Source organism: Mytilus edulis, chromosome 3, assembly GCF_963676685.1.
Source record: "Mytilus edulis chromosome 3, xbMytEdul2.2, whole genome shotgun sequence".
Lineage (NCBI taxonomy): Eukaryota > Metazoa > Mollusca > Bivalvia > Mytilida > Mytilidae > Mytilus > Mytilus edulis.
In genome coordinates this window covers 103,039,803-103,055,522 of record NC_092346.1, presented here as the reverse complement: position 1 = coordinate 103,055,522, position 15,720 = coordinate 103,039,803, and the positions used below count along the sequence as shown (strand labels likewise).

Sequence of the window (15,720 nt, the reverse complement as noted above, 5' to 3'; positions counted from 1 at the left end):
ATGAAAATAGAGTGTTCCCAGAGTTAGTCTTTTAAGTAAAATAAAGTAAATTTGCTTCGCGTTGTGTTTTAAAGTAGTAAAATTGCACCAAAAGGGGTGACTAACTCTGGCGAACTGCACCAAGTGGTGGCTAACTCTAGACTCGATTAGTACTAATATTAGTTCCGGCGAGTTTTTGGAGGCTTGTGCAAGGCCGACTCCGACTGAATATCAAATGATATCCTAAACGTGTCATTAATCAGGAGAACTTTAACATAAAAGGTACTGAAGAAAAGTTAAATAAATGAATATTCTTAAAACATGATAAAAGCATCAAAAGTTAAACAATGAAACAGTTAAATAAATAATCCTAACTTTTATCTTACTATGTTTAAATCAAATTTAACTTAAAATAAACATTTAAATACTAAATAATTAATCTGTCCAAATTAAGGGGAATTAACCTAGGCACATCAAGGCACATCTATTACAATCCTCCCCCCTTAGGACAAATATTAAAGAAATTAATATTTGGGAACAGAACTATTTAAAATAGATGTGGTAAAAAAACCAATAAACAATATAAATCAATGCACAAAAAATGTCAATAAATGTCACAAAAATGTCAAATAATCACACGGTCCAACCATAGGAAAAGTTCCACACAGTATAAACGTCCAGGAATAGATGGTAAACACAAATTATAAAGTACGGTCCATAGAATATAAATGTAAACGAACACAGTTATACAGCAGTCAATAAAACACAGTTCTAGATTCAAACGGAAACGGAATGTTAATACGGATAATCTGCATAGTCCAAGTTGTACCAGGTATAGTCCACCAATTGTTGTTCTCACGCAAACACTTTAAACGTGTGTTTTCGGGTTCAAAAAGTCCATCGTTGTACCAGGTTTAGTCCACCATTGTAGATCTCACGGAATCACGTATAACATGTGATTCCGGGTTCAAGATGATCAAAGTTCAAACGTTGTACAAAAAGTAAGAAAGGTGCTCTTGATAACAAGAACTGCTTACTTTATCAGGTGGTTGTCTTCACACATAAACTTTCTGCCACTCAATAGATTTCTGCCATGACTTATAAAAGTCACAAAAGGAAAACCATAACCAAACTAAACAAATTTAAAACAATAAAACTTGTTCAGAAAGGTTAAAAATCCAAATAAATGAGCAAACTCATAAATAAACCTATTAAAACAAGAAACTGAGCCACAATCTAAACAAACCAACATCTAAAGAAAACACAATCAAATCAAACAACGTTTTTGAGGTTGGTTTAGATAGCAAAACCGGCTCATTAACGTGACCAAGAAAAACAACAAATCCAATGAAAACTTTGAAACCATATCTACTAAACAATAATATAAACTGACAAAATAAGTAAAATACTAAATAAACAAACTAAAACTCATAAAACATACTATATGAAAACTTTAACTGGCTTATCCTTCAAACAAGAAAACTCATCCGTGCTAGAAATCAAATAATCAGATAAACAGCTTGGCAAATCAGATGGAAATAAACTTTGAACTTTGTTGACAACTTTGCATGATTTTTTCTTTTTCTTATGAACTGCAGTAGAAACTGGTTTTTCTGGTTCAACATGAACAGAATTGACACTTTTACAAACTTTATTGGGACAATTAGCTCTGATATGTCCAACAACCGAACAATTGAAACATGTTTTAACTTTAAACTTCTTATAAACCAGCTTTTTAAGAACTTTGACAATTTGATCAAAACCAGACTTCAAACAACTAAAATCTAAACTTTCTTCACTTTCCTCAATTTCACATTCAACAGATTCAATTGTCAAATTAAAAGACTCAAATTCTGTAGCCAAAAATATAGCATCGTCAAAAGTTTCAGGATGCTTAAAATGGACAAACTTTCCCATTTCCTTCTCTAACTTTCCAATAAAAAGATCCATAAAATAAGTTTGCATACTTTGAAAATTATCTGGATATGCACGATGACATAAAAGTTTGAATCTATGTCCAAAATCGAACACAGATTCATCTGACAAAATTAAACAACTATTCAGTTGAAATTTATAAAATGCTATCCTTTCCTTAGGATTAAAGCGTTGAAAAAGTAAACTTTTCAAAAAATCATAGCTTTGCAACTGAGTTGGAGTAGGAAGACGTAAAATAGTTCGTGCTTCTTCTCTTAAGTTTATTACTAACTGAAGAGCCATTTCAGATAAATTCCAGTTATTCCAAAGACTAACTGCTTCAAATTGAATAAAATAATCTTGTACATCGGCACTAACACCATCAAAAGTACAAGGTTTCTGTTCAAACTTTATCATTTTGAAAATCAAAAATTTAAACAATATCAAAAATAGATGCAATAAAAATATTCATACCAAAACTGAGGGATCAGGTATCCTGGTCACGGCACCATTTGTAACGGAGGGGGTCGGTGACGACACCTCCCGGGACGTGTAGTGGCCAGTACTTCGTCCCTATTCGACCATCGGGATACCTGATATCAGATTATGGCTGAACAACAAACAATTAATCAAATGAAAACTATATTTTATTCACAAATGTACAATAATTGCATTAAACAAAGTCGGATAAAACAGGAGTCAGAAAACTTTCTTAAATGGAGTTCAAAAATAAAGTAATTTCAAATGTAAAAATGAAAATAGAGTGTTCCCAGAGTTAGTCTTTTAAGTAAAATAAAGTAAATTTGCTTCGCGTTGTGTTTTAAAGTAGTAAAATTGCACCAAAAGGGGTGACTAACTCTGGCGAACTGCACCAAGTGGTGGCTAACTCTAGACTCGATTAGAACTAATATTAGTTCCGGCGAGTTTTTGGAGGCTTGTGCAAGGCCGACTCCGACTGAATATCAAATGATATCCTAAACGTGTCATTAATCAGGAGAACTTTAACATAAAAGGTACTGAAGAAAAGTTAAATAAATGAATATTCTTAAAACATGATAAAAGCATCAAAAGTTAAACAATGAAACAGTTAAATAAATAATCCTAACTTTTATCTTACTATGTTTAAATCAAATTTAACTTAAAATAAACATTTAAATACTAAATAATTAATCTGTCCAAATTAAGGGGAATTAACCTAGGCACATCAAGGCACATCTATTACACATGTAAGAATAATAATACTTTATTTCTTCTCGAAATATTTACATTCAAATACAGGTTCAACACTCATTTATATATTTTTTTTTATTGATTTACTGTTTATTGGGTGTTTTCAAAGCCACGGGGTATCAAGATACACCTTATTCGAGGGGGGATAGGAGGGGTCCTGAAAACACGAAATCCAGATGTCCTGAATTTAAATAAAGTAAATCCCGACATCCCGAAATCGCAAACGTAAAACACCCGATCCCGGAGTCTCGATAAAGGTCCTATCCCCCCTCTTATTCGCTAAACCCGGCCAAGGATTTGTATAGTAAGAGATCTTACTATAAATCCTTGACCCGGCTGACCCGGCCGCTTTAACTTTTGACGTCAACAACAATCACTTTTCCTTTGTGGTGTCAGATATTTTGTTTTATGACATCAAAATTTTACGGGAACCTGTGTGATATCCAGTATTCACGGACAAATTGCGATTGAATTGACTTTATATACTGAAAACGAAATTTTTATTTTTTGCGATATCGACAACAATCCTGTTTAATTCACAAAAATAATTTCAAAATGCAAGTTAAAATTATTGCCAATATAATCCTGTTGCAATTTTCGCAATAATATAAACATCGCCATAATTTCTGAATTTACAGTATATTAATAAGCTCTTTACTTTATTATTTCATAACTTTATTAAGCCTGTTATAAATTAGATGCATCAACAGGAATTCTGAAAACACTAATTTCTTATACATATATGACATGTATAAAGTAAAATCACAAAAATACTGAACTCAGAGGAAAATCAATTCGGAAAGTCCATAATCACATGGCAAAATCAAATAACAAAACGCATCAAAAACGAATGGACAAGAACTGTCATATTCCTGACTTGGTACAGGCATTTTCAAATGTAGAAAATGGTGGATTGAACCTGGTTTTATAGCTAGCTAAACCTCTCACTTGTATGACAGTCGCATCAAATTCCATTATATAGTCACCGATGCGTGAACAAAACAAACAGACATAATAGGTAAAAATGTCAAAAATAGGGGTACAGCAGTCAACATTGTGTTATCATCTTAATCACTATAAAAACAACAAATGTAACGAAGAAGCACAAAAAGGCATACATCAAATTAACATCCTCATTTTGATTATATTATACGATTATATTTGTCTATGTAAAATGCACCCATCAAGGAAGGAGGGTATGGGTACTGGTGTAAAATTGCGCGTTTGAAATTTGCACAGGTAGACATGAAATAATTTTGTCGTTCAAAGTATGTCGGGATGCATAAATACAGTCACGCAAAATAGATATAACAAACACTGACTTAGCAGTTAAAGTAATAATAATAAATAAAATAATAGTGTGGTTCAAAGTATGACGTGATACATAAGTACAGAGTCACGTAAAATGTATATCACAAAAAAAGTTGGTTAACAGTAAAAGTAATATTAATGAATAATATGTATGACTCTAATTGTAAGGACAATATCTCCTAAACCTTTATTATAACAACTATGAGGGCAGTGATATTGTTTGCCTTAAATTAGTGGAGAATACAGGCTTTTTCCCCTGGAGAAGAATCCCAATTTGAAGAAAAAAATGGCTTAAATTATTCCCAAAAAGACAATTTTTTTCCCAATTAGTGCAGTCTCAATAGTAATTGTACATGAATACAAACTGAAAACACTCATTTAAAGATTTTTCATGCCTAAAATGACTATAGGTGCAGATTTGAGGGTCTATTTATGTATCATCACTGATAAAATGGGGTCTTATTTTATAGCAGGGTTTGACTTGTGAAAATGGGTCTGTATATTGAAGTTTCAGTCAAATTCATGGTATATTTTAAATTTCCCAATTTGATGAAAATGACGCATATTTTCCCAATAAAAAAGGGTACAGGTAGTTTTGAAAAAAGCCAACAATATCACTGGAGGGGGAGGACAGGGGGTACCCTTCTCCCTTCTCCCACCCCTCTTCTCCTTTCTCCTACCCCGTTCTCCTTTCTCCCATTAGAATTAAACATCTCCTTTTGAGATATTTTTTCTTGAAATATTAGAAAATTTTTTAAAAGGAGAGATATTTTATTTTTTCTCCTTTCTCCAACTTTTTCTCCTTTCTCCCAGCCTTCCTCTCCTTTCTCCTACCCCCTTTCTCCTTTCTCCCACCCCCTTTCTCCTTTCTTCTACCCCCTTTCTCCTTTCTCCTACCCCCTTTCTCCCTGTCTCCCTTACCCCTGTCCTCCCCCTCAACTATCAGTCTAATGTGAAAGAAATATTTTCTGTTTATAGATCTGAATGCAAGTACAGTTATGGTTCATAGTAGATCCTCCAGTCCAGACAATGATAAAAGACATGGAAGACATTCCCATCATGAAAGGGGAAGCAAACACTCTCAAAGGGATGAGGAACGGTATCATAATCGCAAGAAATCCAGGTCTAGATCACCTCTGAGACAGTATGCTAGATCTAAAAGCCCATCTCCAAAACATCACATGTCAAAATATGGATCACATATGCATGAACATTCAAGAGAGAATATGTCAAAATATGGATCACATGAACATTCAAGAGAGAATATGTCAAAATATGGATCACATGAACATTCAAGAGCGAATGGTACATCATTTCACCACAATAACAAAAGTTACAATCAGCATGGACACAGTAGTAATCAACTTCCTGATTTCTTTGACAGGTATTGATGAATTCAAGTCTTGTTTTTGTATCACCTGATACTAAATTAGTAATACTTTTTTGTTTTAATTCTTATACATGTTCATGTAAATCCAATGTTTATTGGCTGCTATAGTTTACCTTTAACACATTTTATAAGTACTTGTTTGACATGTGCTATTTAACAGTGATAATTATGCTACCCTAACCAGGATTCTTTACTGTTTTTTGTAAGATTGATTTCTTCATTATATCCTTTACTTATTAAGATTTTTAGTTTCAAATTTTCAAAAGGGGGATGAAGGCAAATGCCTTTGTTAGTATTTGGTAATATCATGCTAAATTTCATATATTCCATTGTTATTTAAAAAAAGCAATACATTTTGATCATAATTGTGTTACCATTTTAGGAGACGATATGAAAGAGAGAAGATTGGAGCTGGAGGTGCTCCTGAATGTTGGGGAAACTCACCAGAACATGCATTACATTCTGAGTAAGTGTAAATAGGAGATAACAAATTTCTGTATGTGAAAATTTATTTTGTGTTTATATTATAAACAGTCATGACAGTGTCTTTTGTAGATTTTTTGACACATATTTAGATTTATAAATAATATGTTTATGAAATCTTTAAAATGTGATGTCATTAATCATTTAAGGTTAAATTGTAACAATCGATAAGGATAGTCTTAAAAAAAAAGTAAATAACTGATTACTTTATATTTAATAGGTCAGAGTCGTCGGGAGATGGAGAAGCATCATCTGGATCAGAGTCATCGTCTTCAGGTAATCATTATGTCGTGTTTAGATTATTTGTTCAAACATGCAACAGACAAAAGTAATAAATTTCAAGAATCATATATATCAGTGTATAGTAGGAGGAGTGGATGAATGGGTTCTGTGGTGGGAAATGATGATCTGTTTTGTGTAATCAACTCCTTCAGTCTTCAACCCAGATCTTTGAAACTTATCATTTTTGATAACACTTTATTTCTCAATACTGTAAAGAGATCTTTTGCATATACATGCATATGTTGAAAAGGAAAACAAATCTTCTTCCCATAAACTTTATAATATAATTTGATTTCACTATAAAGAATTATAATGTAAACAAAATACTGTTTGTCTGCATGATCTCATATTTAACTGCTTTATATTTTCAGGAGATAATAGAAAGAAACACAAAAAGTCAAAGAAAAAGAAAAGTAAACACAAAAAGCATAAGAAAAAGAGTTCAAGGTATGTTTTATTTTATTAATAATTATGTAGATATGCATTAAAGGGGCATTAGGCGTCATATTCATGAGCACCGATTTGACTTAAATTCTCATGTTTGGTATATATCATTCTAAACATATATACAAATTCCAAAGGTTGCAATACCAGTGAATAGATTATTTACAGTGTATCAGCATTTGATGCATATTTCAGTCTTGACACCATCTAATTAAGCATCAATTGACCTCAGCCTATTCAATTCTCTTATAAGGACTACCCCAGGAACAAATGTAAAGGGAGGTTGGAACACCACATTGTTTTCACAGGTTGGTGATAACACATCCATATTACATCACAGCTGTATTTTTGGAAGCATTACTGTAGATTAATTTATTTATGTTGGTACATTTGTACCAATTTTCAGGGATCAAGGAAACTTTACATAATCGTGGATATTTAATTTCGAGGTTTTGCAAAAGTCTGCATACAAGCCTTTAGAAAATTTGTCGTCATTGTACATTTAACTCATGGTTCACCTGTACCAACTAATTCCACAAAAATTAGATCCAACAAAGAATACTGAATCCACAATATAAGTATATGGTGTACTAACACTGTAATATAAGTATATGGTGTACTGACACTGTTCAGTCTATGAATCCACAATATAAGTATATGGTGTACTGACACTGTAATATAAGTATATGGTGTACTGACACTGTTTAGTCTCATTAAAAGATAACTCATACCCTCCCTCAGTTATAAATTGGAATAACCTGACCAAAAAGAGGGGAAAAAAAATCTGTTTCTCTATAAATGATCATAAACAAAACAAAGTGAGAAAAAAAACCAATATAAAAAGAATGCTTCCAATCAAGGACATTTAATGAACTACATAATTATAAGCAATATTCAACAACTTGAGAAATAATTTCTGCGGGTAGAACTATTTTTTTGAACAGCAGTATACTACATACAGTTGCTTTATTTAGCAATTCTATTCATCTTTTGAACTGATTGATAAAACAGTCATATAAAAAAATGTACTGTGATCATCAACAACCACACATTGATCAAAGCATTTCAGACAATTGGTAAAGAAGGGTTAAATTGCCATAGAATAAGAGAAATAGATTTTACAGTAACCAAAAGTATTATTAAGCTGCATTCCAAATTTGACACATAATTCTAGGGTTGAGAATGCACCATTATTAGGATTTGACACATAATTCTAGGGTTGAGAATGCACCATTATTAGGATTTGACACATAATTCTAAGGTTGAGAATGTGTGAGCCAAAATTTGTTCCTGTGAAAAAAGTTCCAGTGGAACTAATTTCACAGGAAATATGTTCTGGGAGAACTTTTTTCACAGACAATTTCTATATAATTTGTTCCATCTTTATGAAATAAGTTCCACACTTTACTTGGTGAAATAATTTCTGGGTTGGTGAAATTTGTTCCTTACGTAGTGAAATAAGTTCCATGTTTGTGCATGTTGTGAGATTTGTTCCTTACCTGGTGAAATAAGTTCTGGATTTGTGAAATTTGTTCCTTACCTGGTGAAATAAGTTCCTTGTCTGTGAAATATGTTCCACTGGTTAAACAAGTTATCTTATATACTGAGCACTTGTCATCAGTGAGTTTAAAGTCATTATAAAAAACATGTATTATATTGATAATGTAATAAAACAAAAGTGTAAACATCCAATTGGATCATGTGGAGTAAAGCAAAATTTTAATAACATGCTCAATTAATAACACTAAAAATGGACCTTATGAGCCAGGAAAGAGTAGAATAAGAAATAATAATAAAAGTCACTCCGAAAAAAAGTATTATAGTTAAAGATGAACATTTGTACTTTTTGAAAAGGACAAAGTGACTGATCAATTATATTAAAAGACATAAAGAAACAAAAGACACATTCTTTTAAAAATGTGCAATTATCATAGCTAAGTACATGTATGATTAGAACACCCATGACAGATCATTAGGAAACAAGGAGGTTGAATACCACATAAACCATAAAACACAGATACATTATCATCGCATCATTTTCTTATCTTCATCCTACAGTCATTCCTTCAATTGCAAATGTACCCCATGCAAGCACAGAACTTATTTTCTGTGAAATAAGTTTCGAGCAGAACATTTTCATTGATTCATATAAAATACCTTCGTTTAAACATGTTAAAACTAATATCAAAAGAACTTATTTCACTTTTTTTTTTAAATTTTAATATTGGAACAAAACTCATGGTGCTGTGATTTTTGTTCCGGAACTTATTTCACACTTGGTTAAAAAATTAGTTCCGGAACAAATTTTATAGTGCTGGAACATATTTTCTGTGACATAAGTTCCAGTGGAACATATTTCCTATGAAATTTGTTCCGCTGGAACAAATGTCACGCCGGAACAAATTTTTTGTTACAAATGCACCATTATTAGGATTTGACACATAATTCTAGGGTTGAGAATGCACCATTATTAGGATTTGACACATAATTCTAGGGTTGAGAATGCACCATTATTAGGATTTGACACATAATTCTAAGGTTGAGAATGCACCATTATTAGGATTTGACACATAATTCTAAGGTTGAGAATGCACCATTATTAGGATTTGACACATAATTCTAGGGTTGAGAATGCACCATTATTAGGATTTGACACATAATTCTAAGGTTGAGAATGCACCATTATTAGGATTTGACACATAATTCTAAGGTTGAGAATGCACCATTATTAGGATTTGACACATAATTCTAGGGTTGAGAATGCACCATTATTAGGATTTGACACATAATTCTAGGGTTGAGAATGCACCATTATTAGGATTTGACACATAATTCTAAGGTTGAGAATGCACCATTATTAGGATTTGACACATAATTCTAGGGTTGAGAATGCACCATTATTAGGATTTGACACATAATTCTAGGGTTGAGAATGCACCATTATTAGGATTTGACACATAATTCTAGGGTTGAGAATGCACCATTATTAGGATTTGACACATAATTCTAAGGTTGAGAATGCACCATTATTAGGATTTGACACATAATTCTAGGGTTGAGAATGCACCATTATTAGGATTTGACACATAATTCTAAGGTTGAGAATGCACCATTATTAGGATTTGACACATAATTCTAGGGTTGAGAATGCACCATTATTAGGATTTGACACATAATTCTAAGGTTGAGAATGCACCATTATTAGGATTTGACACATAATTCTAGGGTTGAGAATGCACCATTATTAGGATTTGACACATAATTCTAAGGTTGAGAATGCACCATTATTAGGATTTGACACATAATTCTAGGGTTGAGAATGCACCATTATTAGGATTTGACACATAATTCTAAGGTTGAGAATGCACCATTATTAGGATTTGACACATAATTCTAGGGTTGAGAATGCACTATTATTAAGATTTCTATTTAGATAAACAAAGAGTAATATTGTATTTTTTTTTTATGAATAATAAAAGGTCAAAGAAATCTAAGAAGAAAAGTAAAAAGAAGAAAAAGAAAAAGGCTGTAACAGACAGTTCTGAATCAGAGAGTAGTGGAGAGGAAGAAGAAGATGGACAGGTCTTGTGGGTAGAAAAAAGTAAGTTTGTAGTCATCAGGGATAAGATGGTCAGGTCTTGTGGGTAGAACAAAGTAAGTTTGTAGTCATCAGGGATAGATGGTCAGGTCTTGTGGGTAGAAAAAAGTAAGTTTGTAGTCATCAAGGATAAGATGGTCAGGTCTTGTGGGTAGAAAAAAGTAAGTTTGCAGTCATCAGGGATAAGATGATCAGGTCTTCTGGGTAGAAAAAAGTAAGTTTGTAGTCATCAGGGATAAGATGGTCAGGTCTTGTGGGTAGAAAAAAGTAAGTTTGTAGTCATCAGGGATAAGATGGTCAGGTCTTGTGGGTAGAAAAAAGTAAGTTTGTAGTCATCAGGGAGAAGATGGTCAGGTCTTGTGGGTAGAAAAAAGTAAGTTTGTGGTCATCAGGGAGAAGATGGTCAGGTCTTGTGGGTAGAAAAAAGTAAGTTTGTAGTCATCAGGGAGAAGATGGTCAGGTCTTGTGGGTAGAAAAAAGTAAGTTTGTAGTCATCAGGGATAAGATGAACAGGTCTTGTGGGTAGAAAAAAGTAAGTTTGTGGTCATCAGGGATAAGATGGTCAGGTCTTGTGGGTAGAAAAAAGTAAGTTTGCAGTCATCAGGGAGAAGATGGTCAGGTCTTGTGGGTAGAAAAAAGTAAGCTTGTAGTCATCAGGGAGAAGATGGTCAGGTCTTGTGGGTAGAAAAAAGTAAGCTTGAAGTTATCAGGGATAAGATGGACAGGTCTTGTGGGTAGAAAAAAGTAAGTTTGTAGTCGTCAGGGATAAGATGGACAGGTCTTGTGGGTAGAAAAAAGTAAGTTTGCAGTCATCAGGGATAAGATGGTCAGGTTTTGTAGGTAGAAAAAAGTAAGCTTGTAGTCATCAGGGATAAGATGGACAGGTCTTGTGGGTAGAAAAAAGTAAGTTTGTAGTCATCAGGGATAAGATGGACAGGTCTTGTGGGTAGAAAAAAGTAAGCATGTAGTCATCAGGGATAAGATGGACAGGTCTTGTGGGTAGAAAAAAGTAAGTTAGTAGTCATCAGGGATAAGATGGTCAGGTCTTGTGGGTAGAAAAAAGTAAGTTTGCAGTCATCAGGGATAAGATGGTCAGGTTTTGTAGGTAGAAAAAAGTAAGCTTGTAGTCATCAGGGATAAGATGGACAGGTCTTGTGGGTAGAAAAAAGTGAGTTTGTAGACATCAGGGATAAGATAGACAGGTCTTGTGGGTAGAAAAAAGTAAGTTTGTAGTCATCAGGGATAAGATGGACAGGTCTTGTGGGTAGAAAAAAGTAAGTTTGTGGTCATCAGGGATAAGATGGTCAGGTCTTGTGGGTAGAAAAAAGTAAGCATGTAGACATCAGGGATAAGATGGACAGGTCTTGTGGGTAGAAAAAAGTAAGTTAGTAGTCATCAGGGATAAGATGGTCAGGTCTTCTGGGTAGAAAAAAGTAAGTTTGTAGTCATCAGGGATAAGATGGTCAGGTCTTGTGGGTAGAAAAAAGTAAGTTTGTAGTCATCAGGGATAAGATGGTCAGGTCTTGTGGGTAGAAAAAAGTAAGTTTGTAGTCATCAGGGAGAAGATGGTCAGGTCTTGTGGGTAGAAAAAAGTAAGTTTGTGGTCATCAGGGAGAAGATGGTCAGGTCTTGTGGGTAGAAAAAAGTAAGTTTGTAGTCATCAGGGAGAAGATGGTCAGGTCTTGTGGGTAGAAAAAAGTAAGTTTGTAGTCATCAGGGATAAGATGAACAGGTCTTGTGGGTAGAAAAAAGTAAGTTTGTGGTCATCAGGGATAAGATGGTCAGGTCTTGTGGGTAGAAAAAAGTAAGTTTGCAGTCATCAGGGAGAAGATGGTCAGGTCTTGTGGGTAGAAAAAAGTAAGCTTGTAGTCATCAGGGAGAAGATGGTCAGGATTTGTGGGTAGAAAAAAGTAAGTTTGCAGTCATCAGGGATAAGATGGTCAGGTTTTGTAGGTAGAAAAAAGTAAGCTTGTAGTCATCAGGGATAAGATGGACAGGTCTTGTGGGTAGAAAAAAGTGAGTTTGTAGACATCAGGGATAAGATAGACAGGTCTTGTGGGTAGAAAAAAGTAAGTTTGTAGTCATCAGGGATAAGATGGACAGGTCTTGTGGGTAGAAAAAAGTAAGTTTGTGGTCATCAGGGATAAGATGGTCAGGTCTTGTGGGTAGAAAAAAGTAAGCATGTAGACATCAGGGATAAGATGGACAGGTCTTGTGGGTAGAAAAAAGTAAGTTAGTAGTCATCAGGGATAAGATGGTCAGGTCTTCTGGGTAGAAAAAAGTAAGTTTGTAGTCATCAGGGATAAGATGGTCAGGTCTTGTGGGTAGAAAAAAGTAAGTTTGTAGTCATCAGGGATAAGATGGTCAGGTCTTGTGGGTAGAAAAAAGTAAGCTTGAAGTTATCAGGGATAAGATGGACAGGTCTTGTGGGTAGAAAAAAGTAAGTTTGTAGTCATCAGGGATAAGATGGTCAGGTCTTGTGGGTAGAAAAAAGTAAGCTTGTAGTCATCAGGGAGAAGATGGTCAGGATTTGTGGGTAGAAAAAAGTAAGTTTGCAGTCATCAGGGATAAGATGGTCAGGTTTTGTAGGTAGAAAAAAGTAAGCTTGTAGTCATCAGGGATAAGATGGACAGGTCTTGTGGGTAGAAAAAAGTGAGTTTGTAGACATCAGGGATAAGATAGACAGGTCTTGTGGGTAGAAAAAAGTAAGTTTGTAGTCATCAGGGATAAGATGGACAGGTCTTGTGGGTAGAAAAAAGTAAGTTTGTGGTCATCAGGGATAAGATGGTCAGGTCTTGTGGGTAGAAAAAAGTAAGCATGTAGACATCAGGGATAAGATGGACAGGTCTTGTGGGTAGAAAAAAGTAAGTTAGTAGTCATCAGGGATAAGATGGTCAGGTCTTCTGGGTAGAAAAAAGTAAGTTTGTAGTCATCAGGGATAAGATGGTCAGGTCTTGTGGGTAGAAAAAAGTAAGTTTGTAGTCATCAGGGATAAGATGGTCAGGTCTTGTGGGTAGAAAAAAGTAAGCTTGAAGTTATCAGGGATAAGATGGACAGGTCTTGTGGGTAGAAAAAAGTAAGCATGTAGTCATCAGGGATAAGATGGACAGGTCTTGTGGGTAGAAAAAAGTAAGTTAGTAGTCATCAGGGATAAGATGGTCAGGTCTTGTGGGTAGAAAAAAGTAAGTTTGCAGTCATCAGGGATAAGATGGTCAGGTTTTGTAGGTAGAAAAAAGTAAGCTTGTAGTCATCAGGGATAAGATGGACAGGTCTTGTGGGTAGAAAAAAGTGAGTTTGTAGACATCAGGGATAAGATAGACAGGTCTTGTGGGTAGAAAAAAGTAAGTTTGTAGTCATCAGGGATAAGATGGACAGGTCTTGTGGGTAGAAAAAAGTAAGTTTGTGGTCATCAGGGATAAGATGGTCAGGTCTTGTGGGTAGAAAAAAGTAAGCATGTAGACATCAGGGATAAGATGGACAGGTCTTGTGGGTAGAAAAAAGTAAGTTAGTAGTCATCAGGGATAAGATGGTCAGGTCTTCTGGGTAGAAAAAAGTAAGTTTGTAGTCATCAGGGATAAGATGGTCAGGTCTTGTGGGTAGAAAAAAGTAAGTTTGTAGTCATCAGGGATAAGATGGTCAGGTCTTGTGGGTAGAAAAAAGTAAGTTTGTAGTCATCAGGGAGAAGATGGTCAGGTCTTGTGGGTAGAAAAAAGTAAGTTTGTGGTCATCAGGGAGAAGATGGTCAGGTCTTGTGGGTAGAAAAAAGTAAGTTTGTAGTCATCAGGGAGAAGATGGTCAGGTCTTGTGGGTAGAAAAAAGTAAGTTTGTAGTCATCAGGGATAAGATGAACAGGTCTTGTGGGTAGAAAAAAGTAAGTTTGTGGTCATCAGGAATAAGATGGTCAGGTCTTGTGGGTAGAAAAAAGTAAGTTTGCAGTCATCAGGGAGAAGATGGTCAGGTCTTGTGGGTAGAAAAAAGTAAGCTTGTAGTCATCAGGGAGAAGATGGTCAGGATTTGTGGGTAGAAAAAAGTAAGCTTGAAGTTATCAGGGATAAGATGGACAGGTCTTGTTTTTCAGAAAAAAGTAAGTTTTTAGACATCAGGGATAAGATGGTCAGGTCTTGTGGGTAGAAAAAAGTGAGTTTGTAGACATCAGGGATAAGATAGACAGGTCTTGTGGGTAGAAAAAAGTAAGTTTGTAGTCATCAGGGATAAGATGGACAGGTCTTGTGGGTAGAAAAAAGTAAGTTTGTGGTCATCAGGGATAAGATGGTCAGGTCTTGTGGGTAGAAAAAAGTAAGCATGTAGACATCAGGGATAAGATGGACAGGTCTTGTGGGTAGAAAAAAGTAAGTTAGTAGTCATCAGGGATAAGATGGACAGGTCTTGTGGGTAGAAAAAAGTAAGTTTGTGGTCATCAGGGATAAGATGGTCAGGTCTTGTGGGTAGAAAAAAGTAAGCATGTAGACATCAGGGATAAGATGGTCAGGTCTTGTGGGTAGAAAAAAGTAAGTTAGTAGTCATCAGGGATAAGATGGACAGGTCTTGTGGGTAGAAAAAAGTAAGTTTGTGGTCATCAGGGATAAGATGGTCAGGTCTTGTGGGTAGAAAAAAGTAAGTTAGTAGTCATCAGGGATAAGATGGATAGGTCTTGTGGGTAGAAAAAAGTCAGTTTGTGGTCATCAGGGATAAGATGGACAGGTCTTGTGGGTAGAAAAAAGTAAGCTTGTAGTCATCAGGGATAAGATGGATAGGTCTTGTGGGTAGAATAAAGTAAGTTTGTAGTCATCAGGGATAAGATGGTCAGGTCTTGTGGGTAGAAAAAAGTAAGTTTGTAGACATCAGGGATAAGATGGACAGGTCTTGTGGGTAGAAAAAAAGTAAGCTTGAAGTTATCAGGGATAAGATGGACAGGTCTTGTTTTTCAGAAAAAAGTAAGTTTGTAGACATCAGGGATAAGATAGACAGGTCTTGTGGGTAGAAAAAAGTAAGTTTGTAGTCATCAGGGATAAGATGGTCAGGTCTTGTGGGTAGAAAAAAGTCAGTTTGTAGTCATCAGGGATAAGATGGTCAGGTCTTGTGGGTAGAA

The 15,720-nt window shown here is 34.8% G+C and overlaps 1 protein-coding gene across 2 annotated transcripts in view; it reads left to right on the top strand.

The window, feature by feature from the left end:
- The window catches only part of LOC139518055 (NF-kappa-B-activating protein-like), a 32,701-nt gene that overhangs the window by 353 nt on the left and 16,628 nt on the right, over positions 1-15,720 (top strand). For both annotated transcript variants that reach the window (XM_071309708.1, XM_071309706.1), the window contains exons 2-6: positions 5,413-5,818; positions 6,207-6,290; positions 6,528-6,583; positions 6,961-7,036; positions 10,513-10,634. In XM_071309708.1, coding sequence (XP_071165809.1) covers positions 5,433-5,818; positions 6,207-6,290; positions 6,528-6,583; positions 6,961-7,036; positions 10,513-10,634 — 724 coding nt within the window. In that variant the 5' untranslated portion in view covers positions 5,413-5,432. The remainder of the gene's footprint in view (positions 1-5,412; positions 5,819-6,206; positions 6,291-6,527; positions 6,584-6,960; positions 7,037-10,512; positions 10,635-15,720) is intronic.